The sequence below is a fragment of the Augochlora pura genome, chromosome 1, assembly GCF_028453695.1.
Source record: "Augochlora pura isolate Apur16 chromosome 1, APUR_v2.2.1, whole genome shotgun sequence".
Taxonomy (NCBI): Eukaryota; Metazoa; Arthropoda; class Insecta; order Hymenoptera; family Halictidae; genus Augochlora; species Augochlora pura.
Genome location: NC_135772.1, coordinates 20,753,526 through 20,766,356, shown reverse-complemented (window position 1 = coordinate 20,766,356; position 12,831 = coordinate 20,753,526). Strand labels below are relative to the sequence as shown.

The window sequence follows — 12,831 nt, the reverse complement described above, 5'->3', positions numbered from 1 at the left end:
AATTTCTGCCGGGCAGTTTCTATTTCTTAGCGAACGAAAAAAAAAAAAGATCACAATGGCCCTATCGCGGCGCACAGGCGCGAATTAACCGATTTCTGCCGACAAATTAACGAGCAAAAAGATCGATAGATCTCAAGGATACGGTAAGAGGCAACACCTGCCGTTTCTTAGAATGCAATCTCGCGCAACGCAAATATCGCGAATCCTATTATGGTCCCACTCTTGACACCAGGTGCCTCGAGAAAAGGCACGGCCGTTTAATTTGCCGACGAATCGATCGAACAAGCGTTCCTCTGGCCCTCGGAAAAAAAGGGCCATCGATACGAAAAAAAAAGAAGAAAAATTGCTCGGTTTTCGCAGCGACACAGCTAATTAAACGCGATAATTGAAGTAATCGCGTGCGCCACAGCTGATCGCCGCTGTGAAAGTGTGATCATAATGTTTCACCTTGGCACAGTCTTTTGCCGAGCCGCCGTACCCCTCGGACACGTCGGTTGTCACTGTAGCAAAATCAGCCGGTAATTTTCTCGCGAGGTTGATAATGATCTTGACTCTTTCGTAATCGCATTAACAGTGAGTGATATCTGAGTGCAGTTTACTCGTAGGTGTGCAAAAATTCCATAATAAATATGGTAATGGAGAAGTTCTACGTATACACATGGAGCATTTTGCCTCCACGGATTGGCTGTTGGCCGCGGAGATGTCGGAATAGTTCGCGTGCATTAGGTTCACAGATTCATGTTTTCCATACCGTATGCATTTTCTATAAATTTTATGCGATTCTAGGCGTTTCTCTATCGAAGAAAAGGCTTATCATTCTCGAGGACTTGTATCTCGTTGGAATAAATTCAGACGAATCGTTTAAAGTCGCGTACACGCCCTGCTCGTTAATCGTTTAGAGAAGCGGACCGCTAATTCAATATCATCTCGATCAATGCTCCCTAACGAGTGATTTTCTATACATTAAAAACATAGGTTCGCGAAGAGATTGCAGGATATTGCGAGGATCGAAAGACAATGTTGCATCGGGAAGTCATTTACAGCGGGGATACACCTCCGTCTAATTATAGTTTACCCAGATTCGTCGGTTGCAACGCGAATTTGCATAACGCTGAACACGAGCGATGAATATAAAAACCGCGCGGGGAAGAGAAAAAAAAGGCGGTAGAGATCTCACGTTTCTGGTTGCAGCCTTCGGAGCGATGTTATCACGCCCGTGTCCGATTGGTCCCGAGGCTAATTAGCAAAGGATCGGTTGAGAAACAACAAGCAGCGTCGTGTCAGCCATCAAAACCGCGAGCGGGTTTTATCACGAATAAATCACGGCTGTCCGAAGCGAAGCCTGAGCGCCACGGAAACTACATTTTCAGAGCAGCATTGTTTGCCGAATTAACTATGGTAAATTATTCGTAGCGTCCGCCCCGCGTTATCTCGCGAACGAAATGAACGCGGGCGAGCCGAAAATGATAGTTGCGGCGCATCGAAGGAGAACACGGATCGATGGATCAAGCCATTGAGTCATAACAACGATACATTCGAAGCGGTTTCGTATGAAAAGAACAGGATACCGGTCTGGCAAACGCAGTATCCGTTGACGCGTTTTCCCGGCGAGGATCTAAACGATCGCCGGTCTCCTGGAAACATGGCTCGCTACGCCGAGGACGTTTACTACGAATTCGCGATCAGCCTGACTCGGGACGCCGCGCAAGTGAGTACCAACGTTTCTTTACCAACCGAATTTCTTACCGAAAGTGACTGCGCGTTCCCGTCCTTCCGGTTCCTCCTAAATTCGTCTTAGACGTCGGACAAGCAAGATCGCCCGTAAACAACTATTTGTTGTTGAAGAACCTGGCGATTAAAAGCTGTGTTCAGTGTTGTATGTTTTAAGAATCGATTCCAAGCAATTAGCATGTCTGTAATTCGTGTTTTGCTGTGTGCAATCATGATAAGAATCATGTAACAGTGACAAGTTGATTGTGGTTTCTAGTCGTTTATAAAATTCATAGAGGCGTTCGCAGTATTTGAAGACGTTTAGCACCAACGCTTTTAATTAAAAGTTACTCGTCAATTAATGTCAGCGTGCAGCCAAATCGAGGTAAACGCCACAGAGGATTTTAACAAACCGAGAGGAAACTATTCAATTTCGAAACACGAATTATTTGCGCGTTTCATCCCAGAATGCTGTTTTATTGTTTGTTCTAAATATAGAGTCAACTAACAGGAATCCCGACGGAAAAAACTCATTAAAGCAAACAACGTTTAATAAAGATGCAAAAAGAAAACGGTAATTTCAGGTGACACAACCATATACTTTCGAGTGTGAAACTGGGGAAACCGGAGACGCCGTCGTGGCAAATAAAGAAACAACGCTTGCGTCACATTGATTCATAGTGTTTTCCCGTGGCGTCAATGTATTTTACCTTTCGTATTGCTAATTTTTTCATGAACCGTAGCAGCACGACTTCCTTATCGCTTGCGATCATAATTGCTGTTCGATTACTCGATCGATCAGAAAGAATTAATCCCGAAACTCGAGTCAGATCGCGGACATTTGTATATTAGGCGCGATGCTGATTAAAAATATTTCGTGAAAGAGGATAATCTCTGCTTTTTTTGTTTTCCACAAGCAAATATTTAAATCGTGGAGAAAGTATGCAAATGAATAATTTACTGTTCAAGATTCTCAAGACGGCCATCAACGGGTTGAAGAAGGTGGACGAAAAACTAGGTAACTGGGACCTGGTGACGGAGTACGATCGCAAAATAGAAGACGTCATCATTGGCAAGCTGAAGAGCAAGTTTCCCAATCACAGGTACGTATGGTCAATCCTAACGTGTTATAGACTCTGTCGTTTGCGTACGGAGGAGATCCTACGTCAAAGACTGTAGTTTTTAGTATCGGAATTTCTAAATCGACGATGCAATAGATTAAACAAATCTGTGAAATAAAAGTATCAGGCTTGGACGAAAACTCGATGAAACCAACGGTGTCCTGAATTTAAAAAATAATTGTAGCGAGTTGAGAAGCTTAAAAATTGTAGGAAATATTCCTGTCAGCTTCAAATTATATTATATAAAAAATCAACTGTCTAAGATATGTCACCTCTAACAAATTCATTCGAACAGGTTCATAGGTGAAGAATCGACTGGGAAGGAGCTGCCCGAACTAACGAATGATCCGACATGGATCATAGATCCGATCGACGGGACGACCAACTTCATTCACGGGTTTCCACATACCTGCGTAGTGATTGGCCTGGCGGTCAAAAAAGAAATGGTGATCGGTATCGTCTACAACCCTGTCCTCGAGCAGCTGTTCACCGCGAGGAAAGGACGAGGCGCGTTTTTGAATGGGAAACCGATCAAGGTCTCCACAATTCAAGGTGTGTCGGTGTCAATGAACACCATAAAACCCATCCAGGCTGTAGTGCCATGAAATTGCTAATTACATTTAATACGTTAACAACGTTATCTCCCCATGAATATTTCAAGTTGGACATTCAATTGAACATTAAACTTCTGCTGCCTGAATCTGAGCATTCTTGTTCAGCACAAAGACCCAGCGTTGAAATTGATTACTTCCTCAGATCTATCGAAGGCCTTAGTCTGCATGGAGGCAGGCTTCGTAAAAGTGGACAGCCTGAGAGAGAAGACCATGGAGAGATTGCAAGCTATTATCCGTGCAGCTCAGGGGTGAGATTTCCCAAACCGATGGATTTTAATCGTATAATTCTTCGATGGAGATTACCAATGTTTTTTTACGATTTGAAGGATTCGCACGCTCGGAGTGGCTGCGTTAACTTTATGCTACGTTGCCCTGGGAATCGTGGAGGCCTATTACATAGAAGGCCCAGGGATTTCGACGTGGGACATCGCCGCAGCTTCGTTGATTATCACCGAAGCCGGTGGTGTGGTTCTAGACCGTGAAACAGGTGATCGAATCTCTTTCGGTGCGATCTTGCGATCGTTTTAGGAATGACCATAGTGATTTTGCTTCCAGGCGAGATAATAGATATCATGAAACCTCGTGCAATCGGTGCATGTAATAAGAAGATCGCTAGAGATGTCTTCAACATCATTCGCGAGGCTGACCAAAGAGTAGAAAATAAGAATGATTGATTTCTCTGTACTGCAGTGACAATAAAAGAAATATTCCATAATTGCCTAAACTTATTTGATCCCGAATAGCGTCTCTGTTCTCACATTTTAAGGATTCCACTGAACTACAATGAAGAGTACACTGATTTCTTTCAGAACTGCGATAGGTTCATTGCTATGCCGTTTATATACCATTATTCTTTGTCCTTCATTAGGAAATTAACTTTTTTTAACTTGCTTAACTTCTTTGTTGTGTGACGATCTAAAAAGAAACAGAAAGCGAACACTGATAAATAGACTGCGGACTTTAATAGCGTAAATTATTATTTATAACTCCCTCTTCTTGCAATTAATACAGACAATCCTCATTTTGCATAAATATCCAGGTTCTATTCGTTACGTTCGTTTGAATTCTAGTTCACTCTTGTCTCTTCTACTACAGAATATTTTATTTTCCTCTATTGCGATATTATTAGTATAATATATGCAATAGCATGTAAATCGTATGTAAAATCAAGTACTTTTTCCAAACCGCAAGCAAGGCCATAGAGTATCTAATCTATAGGTTCAAAATTCCCTCTATTCCCTTAAAACAAATATTTTCCGAAAGAAATGATACGAGAGAAAAATAACTAAAATTACCTATTGATTCTCATTGAAGCCCTAATCGTTCACCCGAAGAATATTCTAAAAATCTGCGTTCACGAATTTCTACTAGTAAGGGTCGATTAAAAAATCCCTACGTCGAACTATTGCCATTTAATCTACTTTCTAGATCGAATACAATGTAAACAGTTTCCCCACATTGATCGACTACACTTTCGTTTCGATAATGACGCACGATAAAACTGTCTGCGATGTAATCTTGCCGACTGATAAAACGATTATGACGGAGAGCAGTACGCCGGGAAATATTTCGTGACGAAGTCGCGTAGACGACAGCCGAGGAAAACCCCGTGAATTACGACGAGGAAGAAAAAAAAAGAGTATGATTTACCAAGCGACAAGGAGCCACCGAGATTACGTTTATTTATTGCAAGAAATCATTATGTACCACGCACGACCGCCAATATCAATTAAAAGTGGTCATGTGCGCCAGTCGTACGTAAGTGCAGCACATAGGTGTTCGCTAAATCAGACATTACGGATTTTTCGCCCCACCTATTTCTCGTTTGCCCCGCTCTCTTCTTTCTTCCATTCTAGTCACTATATAGGCCGGCAAGTGCATCCTTAGTGTCAGTGCAGCAGTCTAGAAATCTCGGATCGACGCAAGCTCTTGCTAGAAGAACCACGATGCAGTCGTACGATATTGAAGGATACTACAATGTGGCCGAGGAACTGGTTTTGAAAGCGGGAAAAGTACGTGATTCTATACTGGATACAGACTTCGTACCGTATAGTTTGAAATCGTGCGCGATAAACCTTCGGTGCGAAACTATTTTTAAAAAGCGTGCAGTGTGCCAGAAAAAAAATTAAACAATTCAACAAACCGTTGTCGATCGTTAAAAAATTAAAATACTTATAAGTCGAATAGAATAAGTGGAAGTCGTTTCGCTAAATACTGCAAGTTCATCGTAAAAACGTTAATGATTAAATTGCAGGTAATTGAGAACGCGATCAACACGAAGAAGAGTGTCAAGAGCAAAGGGATCGACTGGGATCTGGTAACGGAGTACGATCGCAAAATAGAGAAGGATTTGCAGAAGCAATTGTCGATAGTCTATCCAGATCACAAGTAAGTGAACCTTGTAAACGAGGGAGTAAGTAATTAGATAAGTGAAAAAATTCTACAATCGTCTGATGGATTCGCAGATTCATCGGTGAGGAGGGAACGGCAGAGGACAAATGTTTGCCGAAGTTAACAGATGAACCAACGTGGATCATTGATCCCATAGACGGCACGACCAACTTTGTGCATAGGTTTCCTCACACGTGCATCTCCTTAGCGTTGTTAATTAATAAGAAAACAGAGATCGGAATAGTGTACAATCCGCTGATGAGGCAACTGTTTACCGCGAGGAGACAGAAAGGAGCCTTTTTAAATAGACACCCTATAAAGACTTCAGACGTAGCAGGTGTGTGCTCGACGATCTGCAAGAACACCTTGAACATTTTTAATTAGTCCCTTGTTTTCAGATGTGACTCAGTCGTTAATCGCAATGGAACCGTGGCTAGCCAAAGACTCGAATTATCTAGTTACCGTGTACAGTAGAATGCATGCTCTAATTCAAGGGACTCATGGGTAATTTCCCTTTTCAACTTTGCTAATGTTCGTACGGAATTTCCTCCGTAATGTCGCAAGTCGTTAGAGAACATTTATGGATATTTTCTCCGTTTCTCATTGGTTGATCAGTCGCTGCTGCCTCGCGATTGAGGGCAATAGAATGCGATGACACGGAGGAAACACTTTTGTTTCGATTATATTAATTTTACCGCAATTATATCGTATGAGTGATAAAAATTGCTATTCTTAGTAAAAAATCCTCAAACGTTCGATTTTCGAAAGAACTATTAAGCAATTGCCGATAGCTAAGTTATTAGAATGTGATAAGTGCAACGAGTTTTCATTTTCAGGATAAGATCATTGGGTACTGCAGCTCTTACACTATGTTATGTTGCAATGGGCGCTGTAGAAGCGTATCACGTCGAGAGTATAGACGCTTGGGACGTTGCTGCTGGAAAATTAATAATTGAAGAAGCAGGTGGAATAGTAATAGATACAGCTGGTACAAAATCTCTTCTGAACATTGCAAACAATCCTTTGCTCCATAAACTGCAATAGCTACAACTCCGTTTTATTATTTCAGGTGGAGAATTGGACTTGATGGTGCCTAGAGTAATTGCAGCTTGTAATCATCAGATTGCTGGTCAACTAGTTGATCTCTTTAAAATTGCTGATTCAAAGGCTATCGATAGAAACCTAAGATGATGTGCTACAAGATTCAATTCCTTGATTTAGAAACTGTTCATTATGTTTAATTGCTCCTATTGTACACTATGTAATTTTTAATAAAAGTTTTGTAAAGCCATGTATGTGAACAATAATCTTGCATCAATAGCAAGAAGCAGAAACCAAATAGAGATTTTCTACCACTAATATATTCTTTCAATTTCAATACCACAAATTTTACCTACTTAATATTGTCATAAATGCATCAAATCTGCAATCCAATGACAATGTGTCCTACAAAATAATAGAATAAGAATATAATTTAATGATTTCATTCTTACCTGTGGACCCATGTTCTGTTGCATTTGTTGTGGATGAGATGGATAATTTTGTTGCTGCTGTGGTGGTTGTTGAGATTGTTGTGACATAGGTGGACCACCAGGTGGAATTGGAGGCCCGGTCTGGTATGCTTGTGTTGGACTATGCGGATGATGTTGCGGTGGACCCATTGGACTGCCTTGGGGATTGGATGGTGATGGTGCTTGCTGCGGTGGACCCATTGGGCTCGGGGCTTGTGGTGGTGGCATAGGGGATGATTGTGGCGAAGGGCTAGCCATCTTACTATCCTTGTATCCTTACCCTCTAAAATATTTAAACAATTAATAATATCTACATACTAAGAAGAAATGTCAAATCTATCAATAATCACAACAGCTGTACTTATATAATTCAAAAATATGATCACTGATTAGTCCCAGACCTCATTTCACCCAATACGAACATTTTCTTTAAAAAATCAATTATAGTACCTTATAATACAATATTCACAGTCCACAATGAACATATCTTATAACCATCATTAGAATCGTGAAAATAATTAAGTGATCAATTAATAAAGACATAATCAAATAATTCCAATGATTATACGATGCAGTGTCTGTGATAACTGGTTAACACTCGAAGCACAGAAAATGACACTAATTCTGAAAACAGAAATAAAATTGTTGTCGAAGATACACAAACTTCGTACACACACATGAACCTTGGCGTAATATGTAAATCAATTGGTGTCGATGGAGTGCACATTCCTGAGTTAATTTAACAGGAAAACGTTCATTGCCGAACGGTGTTAATCGAAAATCGGTTCGTTAAAACAGTAAATGTGACAACTCATCCTGAATTCTAGAGTTCATGCCAGGATTTGATGGCGCAACAAGACTCGCGTTATTATCCGAGAAGACTTGCGTTTGAACATACCTTTTTCAATTTACTCAATCGAGAGGGTAAACACCTTTCTCGCCATACATTCGTTAGCGTCGGTCGAAGGTGTTTATCCAAAACTATACGGAATTCAAAAACACAGGCGAACACACGCTACCGGCCATTTTCCTACAGTCCTACTCGTAATACGTTAACACGTCGGGAAACATGGCCGTCGACGGTTCGAAGTTGCACATAGTCTCGATATAACCTCGGTTCGCTGAATCGAGAACGAGCTTATAGTAGACAGCGAGACGATATAGAAGTGGTTCCTACTCCTGCACAATTTTCGTACTCCTTAAACTGGCTCGCACATCCCCACCATTTTACTGCGCATCCAGCTTCGTGCGTGTACCTGTTAGAACACAACGAGTTACAATGAAGAGAAAAAGAACGATACTCATCAAATTTTATATCTCTTAATCATACCGTTCATCGGCGTACTTACTGCGCGTGTAGCTATGCTGATTTTACGCTTTCTTCCTCACTCACTATTTTCTTTCCTTTCTTTCGACTGTGAGGGCAGCACTGTCTCGCCAATAAATTACCAATCAATCAGAGCAAAGAAAATTTCTATGCTAACCTTCGTTAACGCATGGGGATGCGGCCTGGAGGTGTGCAGAAGTAGAAAATATGTATTCCGCGGCTACGTTCACGTTTAGTTAACGAAAAATGTTGACCAATGAGAAGCAAGATCTATTAGCGCGCGATTCGTTGGCTCGGCCACCTCGCGCTAGCCTAGTTCGTCTCTCATTAATCAGTGTTTTTTCGTTAATAACTTGTACACAAAGGTGCGGATTGTACTTTTGCTAAGAAAAAAGTTATTCCAAATGACCTCGGAAACTCCTCATTTCCTGATTACGAGCAACCTTTGGGAGAGTCTGTTCTAAGGGTGTCATACTGTATGTTGTAGCCTATTTTCACAATGTTATTTCCACAATGAATATTGGAATCTTTTGAAGAACATAACAAGAATCTAATAGCTAGTTTGATTTGATTTGAATTACGAGTTTCCCATATTTAGCTTAAAATAAGAAAAAGTTTTATGTAGTATTCATAGGTTCCCTTTCTTTCATTGATTTTTCTAACTCTGTCACCTACATCGTGTAGTGGTACAGCGACAGCGATAGTAGTATGCACAGTTAGCCGACATGGCTGCATTAACGAAATATGGAGAATTATCAGCTAAATTACTCAGGACAAATATACCACGTATTCAAGTCAGGAATTATAAACATCTGGATCCTGACGAAGTTCTAGCAAGATACGCAAGAATGAGTTGGCGTATGTATCATATTTTTTGTGAAAAGATATTTAAATGTCATCGTCTCTCGTTTAGCAGGTTAAGTTTTGTTTATTATGTAACAACTGTTTAAAAATCATTCCGACATGAATTCGGAATGGTTTAATTCGGCAATGATAATTCAGTGGTCTTTGAAAAATTAAATAATAGTATCTTAATAGTACCTTAATCAATCTTTTGATTGCAATAGCAACTCCTTTTGGAAACCAATAAACAATTTTCGTTATAATAATTTCTTTTGCCAGGCAAATAATAGATGAAATGTTAAATGCACAAACTATATTGTGTTCAGAATGCACTGATTATCTATTATATCTTTTCGTAGCTACTGAAATGAAAATATGGGTACCAGGACCTACTCCAAAAACAGAATGGGCAAGGAGAAGAGCAGCAGCAAAATATAATATGCATCCAAACGAATATATTCCTTCTGGAAAGTTAGGAGATTATCCAAAACTACCAACGATTGGGGTTGAAGCCAAAGATCCTTATTATCCGTGGGACTTCCCTAGTTTAAGGAGGAATTATGGAGAAGTTGTAAGTTTATAATTAGGTTCCTACCATAGCTTAAATATATATGCACTTTGACATGTTTGAATGCTCAGTTATTTCCACATTTTAAATTTAAATAATTAGTAATTTATAATCTTCCAGATACATCCTGGTTTTGACATGATGGGAGAGGATCGTTTTGCGTATGGTGTTCGCGTGCCTTACAATTATTACAAGTGTTCTGCAATATTTGTAGTCCTGTATATTTTCATGATATTTATTGTCCCAAATATCACTCCTAAAACTAAACCAGTGTTTGTAAGTATCATTTGGAATTATAATTTATTCGAATGAAAGTTTTTGTCGCTATCGATAATCTTATGTGATAAATGATGAAGAAAACATAATGTACAAAACGCCTAAAGAATGCCTGTGTATTATTAGCTTCAATTATTGTAATACTGATGCATGACTATTTTAGGTTGACAAACAGTTACCATTTGATGGAAAGGTACATTATTCCTTTGAACCTGCTCGTTAAAGCTGAAACTATAACGGGTATTGTAGAAATCGGTATAATAAGGAACTCGTGCGAATATTATAATAAATAAATAGCTCAAACAGTCACTGTATAGTAATTTCTCAAAAATACTCTCCTAATATAGATATAGATTGGCGCAAATAACGCGACATTTTTGAATGGGCAGAAAATCGAAACCTAAAGTAATGTAGATATAAGAAAATGTCAATTTTTATTCGAATACCGTACAAAACTTTCAAGAAAACTGTTTCCATAAATATTTGACGTTACTAGTACATATTTGCTCCATCTGCTGGAAAGTTTACTACTTATTGTAGCAGTTGTGTCTCAATTGAAGAATATAAATATGCATTGAGTATCATTTACAAATTCGCTGCGAAATGTGGTCGATAAAAGAGCGAGACCGCAAGCACAGCAAAGTGAGACAAGCTACATTGGTTATCGGTGTGACTCGTTTCGCACGTGGTTATGCTGTTCAACAGAATGGAGATAGAGGGCAGCGTAGTAGACGACGCTTCTTGACCGATCGCAAACTGTGCTGACCTCTACGTTTATTCTTCTGAACTACTCATTCGTATCGTCGCGGGTAGAGTTGGATAGAGACATGTGCAACATTTGAAGGTGTACACGGCAATGACGAGTTCATTTGCTGGCACAAGCGAGATATGGTAATAAGCTTTACATCCAATTTACGTAATATCACCAATCGTCTGGACGTGAACATATTTTTAATATTTTTATTACACATTTTCCTCGACCATTAAAATGCTATAACAATGAATTCAAGGCTTCCATCTGGTTTAATGTTATTCATAGTTAAACTTAAGCTAATGAAACACTCGTATATTGTTTAATAATTACTTAATAAGTTCATCAAACCATTATACCTGCAGAGGTTAACTTTTTCGAGACGCATATAAACTGCACCTTAGTTATGATAACTCGAATTCTGCTTTACCAGCGAATATAGCTCATCAATCTTCGTCTTCTTCTTCCTCTTCTTCCTCCACAGCTTCCTCTTCTTCTTCTCCTACGAACATAAATTAATTTATTTTTATAGAAATAGATCTCGCTCTTTTCCAATCCAATGCCTCTGTGTGATAAATTCTATAAAAATGGAGTTTATATATATTACCTATGTCTATGGGTGGCGGGGGTGGCAAATGCGCAATGCGATAAGCCTCCTCCTGGTCGAAGGTAGGATCCTGGATCTCCATGATCTCCGGACCGATTTTATACTGATCCTGCACCGGTGGCATCGAAGGCGGACTATAGTTGTACGCGTTGTATTTGTGACCCCAGCCGACGTACATGTTGGCAAAGCGTCTGTGGACCGCCACCATTAAACTAACATTAGCACAATTTCCCACGCATTAATTTGCCTTTAACGCCCAATAATTTCACTTTCCCCGGTTTCGACCGCGATACCGGGTTCCCGGTGATCGACCTGTTTCTTCGATATTCCGATAGAATTTATACCCGGTACACCGGTCGCGTAAATACCGAGTTCCCGGCACGGTTAATGGAAAATCATTATCGGGCGTAGCACCTTCCGCAGGCGAACGCGAATGCACCGGGCCAAATGTTCGATCTGATCAATGCCACCGACAAATCTGTCATCACGCGCGACGATTGCCTAGCTGTCCAGGGAATTATCGAATCGTCGATCGCGTCTTCCGACAATGGCGTCAGGAGCGGTGGACCGACTTCTTTCTGAGTCTTCGCTTCTTGGTCCTCCTCCTCCTCTTCCAATTCTTCCTCTTCGCCGAATTCTTCCTGTAGGATCGAGAAACTCGTAAATGAAAATTGGCGAGCAAGCCTTCTCTATTTGGATAACCAGTCTCGAATAAATTATGATGTTTAAATTGAAGCTGAAAGTGTCTACTTTACGACCCCGAAAGATATATTCCGGTAAAACGGCCTAGCATTTTTTTACGATTTTTTGAATCAAATATTCAGCGGTATTAGACCGACTGCGCCTCATTTTTGGACTTTGGGCGAGATTTAAATTACTCTCCTGTGGAGCAATTTGGACTCCAGATAGCTCAAATTGAAGCTGAAAGTGTCTACTTTACGATTCCGGAACGTACATTCCCGTAAAACGACCTGGGATTATTTTATGATTTTTTGAATCAAATAATCGGGGTTTTGGGCCGTCTGGGGCTCATTTTTGGATTTTCGGCGAGTGGTCAACAACTTTCCCGTGGAGCAATTTGAACTCTAGGTAGCTTAAATTGAAGCTGAAAG

General features: G+C 40.2%; 5 protein-coding genes across 9 annotated transcripts in view; 3 read left to right on the top strand and 2 right to left on the bottom strand.

The window, feature by feature from the left end:
* Brm (ATP-dependent helicase brm) overlaps positions 1-8,504 on the bottom strand; it is a 28,886-nt gene extending 20,382 nt beyond the window's left edge. For all 4 annotated transcript variants that reach the window (XM_078183871.1, XM_078183880.1, XM_078183850.1 and 1 more), the window contains exons 1-2: positions 8,246-8,504; positions 7,330-7,630 (exon numbers count right to left, since the gene is read on the bottom strand). In XM_078183871.1, coding sequence (XP_078039997.1) covers positions 7,330-7,605 — 276 coding nt within the window. In that variant the 5' untranslated portion in view covers positions 7,606-7,630; positions 8,246-8,504. The remainder of the gene's footprint in view (positions 1-7,329; positions 7,631-8,245) is intronic.
* On the top strand, positions 979-4,171 carry LOC144471651 (uncharacterized). 2 transcript variants are annotated; one of them, XM_078183920.1, is made up of 6 exons: positions 979-1,708; positions 2,680-2,813; positions 3,127-3,383; positions 3,588-3,693; positions 3,772-3,932; positions 4,001-4,171. In XM_078183920.1, the coding sequence occupies exons 1-6, from the start codon at positions 1,643-1,645 to the stop codon at positions 4,117-4,119; spliced, it is 843 nt and encodes a 280-aa protein (XP_078040046.1). In that variant the 5' UTR covers positions 979-1,642; the 3' UTR covers positions 4,120-4,171. The 2 variants fall into 2 exon arrangements, with proteins under 2 accessions (XP_078040046.1, XP_078040053.1); XM_078183927.1 differs by lacking the exon at positions 979-1,708 and adding an exon at positions 1,774-2,095.
* Positions 5,148-7,127, top strand: LOC144478912 (uncharacterized). The gene is made up of 6 exons (XM_078197288.1): positions 5,148-5,457; positions 5,700-5,833; positions 5,911-6,173; positions 6,235-6,340; positions 6,673-6,824; positions 6,906-7,127. The coding sequence occupies exons 1-6, from the start codon at positions 5,392-5,394 to the stop codon at positions 7,025-7,027; spliced, it is 843 nt and encodes a 280-aa protein (XP_078053414.1). The 5' UTR covers positions 5,148-5,391; the 3' UTR covers positions 7,028-7,127.
* Positions 8,505-8,974: 470 nt separating the features above from the next.
* Positions 8,975-10,670, top strand: Nd-ashi (NADH:ubiquinone oxidoreductase subunit ASHI). The gene is made up of 5 exons (XM_078196721.1): positions 8,975-9,150; positions 9,359-9,532; positions 9,877-10,088; positions 10,206-10,361; positions 10,525-10,670. Exons 2-5 carry the CDS (start codon positions 9,400-9,402, stop codon positions 10,582-10,584), a joined length of 561 nt encoding a protein of 186 aa, XP_078052847.1. The 5' UTR covers positions 8,975-9,150; positions 9,359-9,399; the 3' UTR covers positions 10,585-10,670.
* An 888-nt stretch (positions 10,671-11,558) lies between these two features.
* Positions 11,559-12,831, bottom strand: part of Rsph4a (Radial spoke head protein 4a) — a 6,622-nt gene continuing 5,349 nt past the window's right edge. The window contains exons 9-11 of the mRNA XM_078180081.1: positions 12,134-12,344; positions 11,720-11,910; positions 11,559-11,614 (exon numbers count right to left, since the gene is read on the bottom strand). Coding sequence (XP_078036207.1) covers positions 11,559-11,614; positions 11,720-11,910; positions 12,134-12,344 — 458 coding nt within the window. The remainder of the gene's footprint in view (positions 11,615-11,719; positions 11,911-12,133; positions 12,345-12,831) is intronic.

Coding starts and splice junctions, on each gene's coding strand:
- Nd-ashi (XM_078196721.1), top strand. CDS start 9,400: ATGGCTGCATTAACGAAATATGGAGAATTATCAGCTAAATTACTCAGG. Junction 10,089..10,205: donor GGAGGAATTATGGAGAAGTT/GTAAGTTTATAA, acceptor ATAATCTTCCAG/ATACATCCTGGTTTTGACAT. Junction 10,362..10,524: donor CTAAAACTAAACCAGTGTTT/GTAAGTATCATT, acceptor TGACTATTTTAG/GTTGACAAACAGTTACCATT.
- LOC144478912 (XM_078197288.1), top strand. CDS start 5,392: ATGCAGTCGTACGATATTGAAGGATACTACAATGTGGCCGAGGAACTG. Junction 5,458..5,699: donor TGGTTTTGAAAGCGGGAAAA/GTACGTGATTCT, acceptor ATTAAATTGCAG/GTAATTGAGAACGCGATCAA. Junction 6,174..6,234: donor AAAGACTTCAGACGTAGCAG/GTGTGTGCTCGA, acceptor CCTTGTTTTCAG/ATGTGACTCAGTCGTTAATC.
- LOC144471651 (XM_078183920.1), top strand. CDS start 1,643: ATGGCTCGCTACGCCGAGGACGTTTACTACGAATTCGCGATCAGCCTG. Junction 2,814..3,126: donor AGCAAGTTTCCCAATCACAG/GTACGTATGGTC, acceptor TCATTCGAACAG/GTTCATAGGTGAAGAATCGA. Junction 3,933..4,000: donor GGTTCTAGACCGTGAAACAG/GTGATCGAATCT, acceptor TTTTGCTTCCAG/GCGAGATAATAGATATCATG.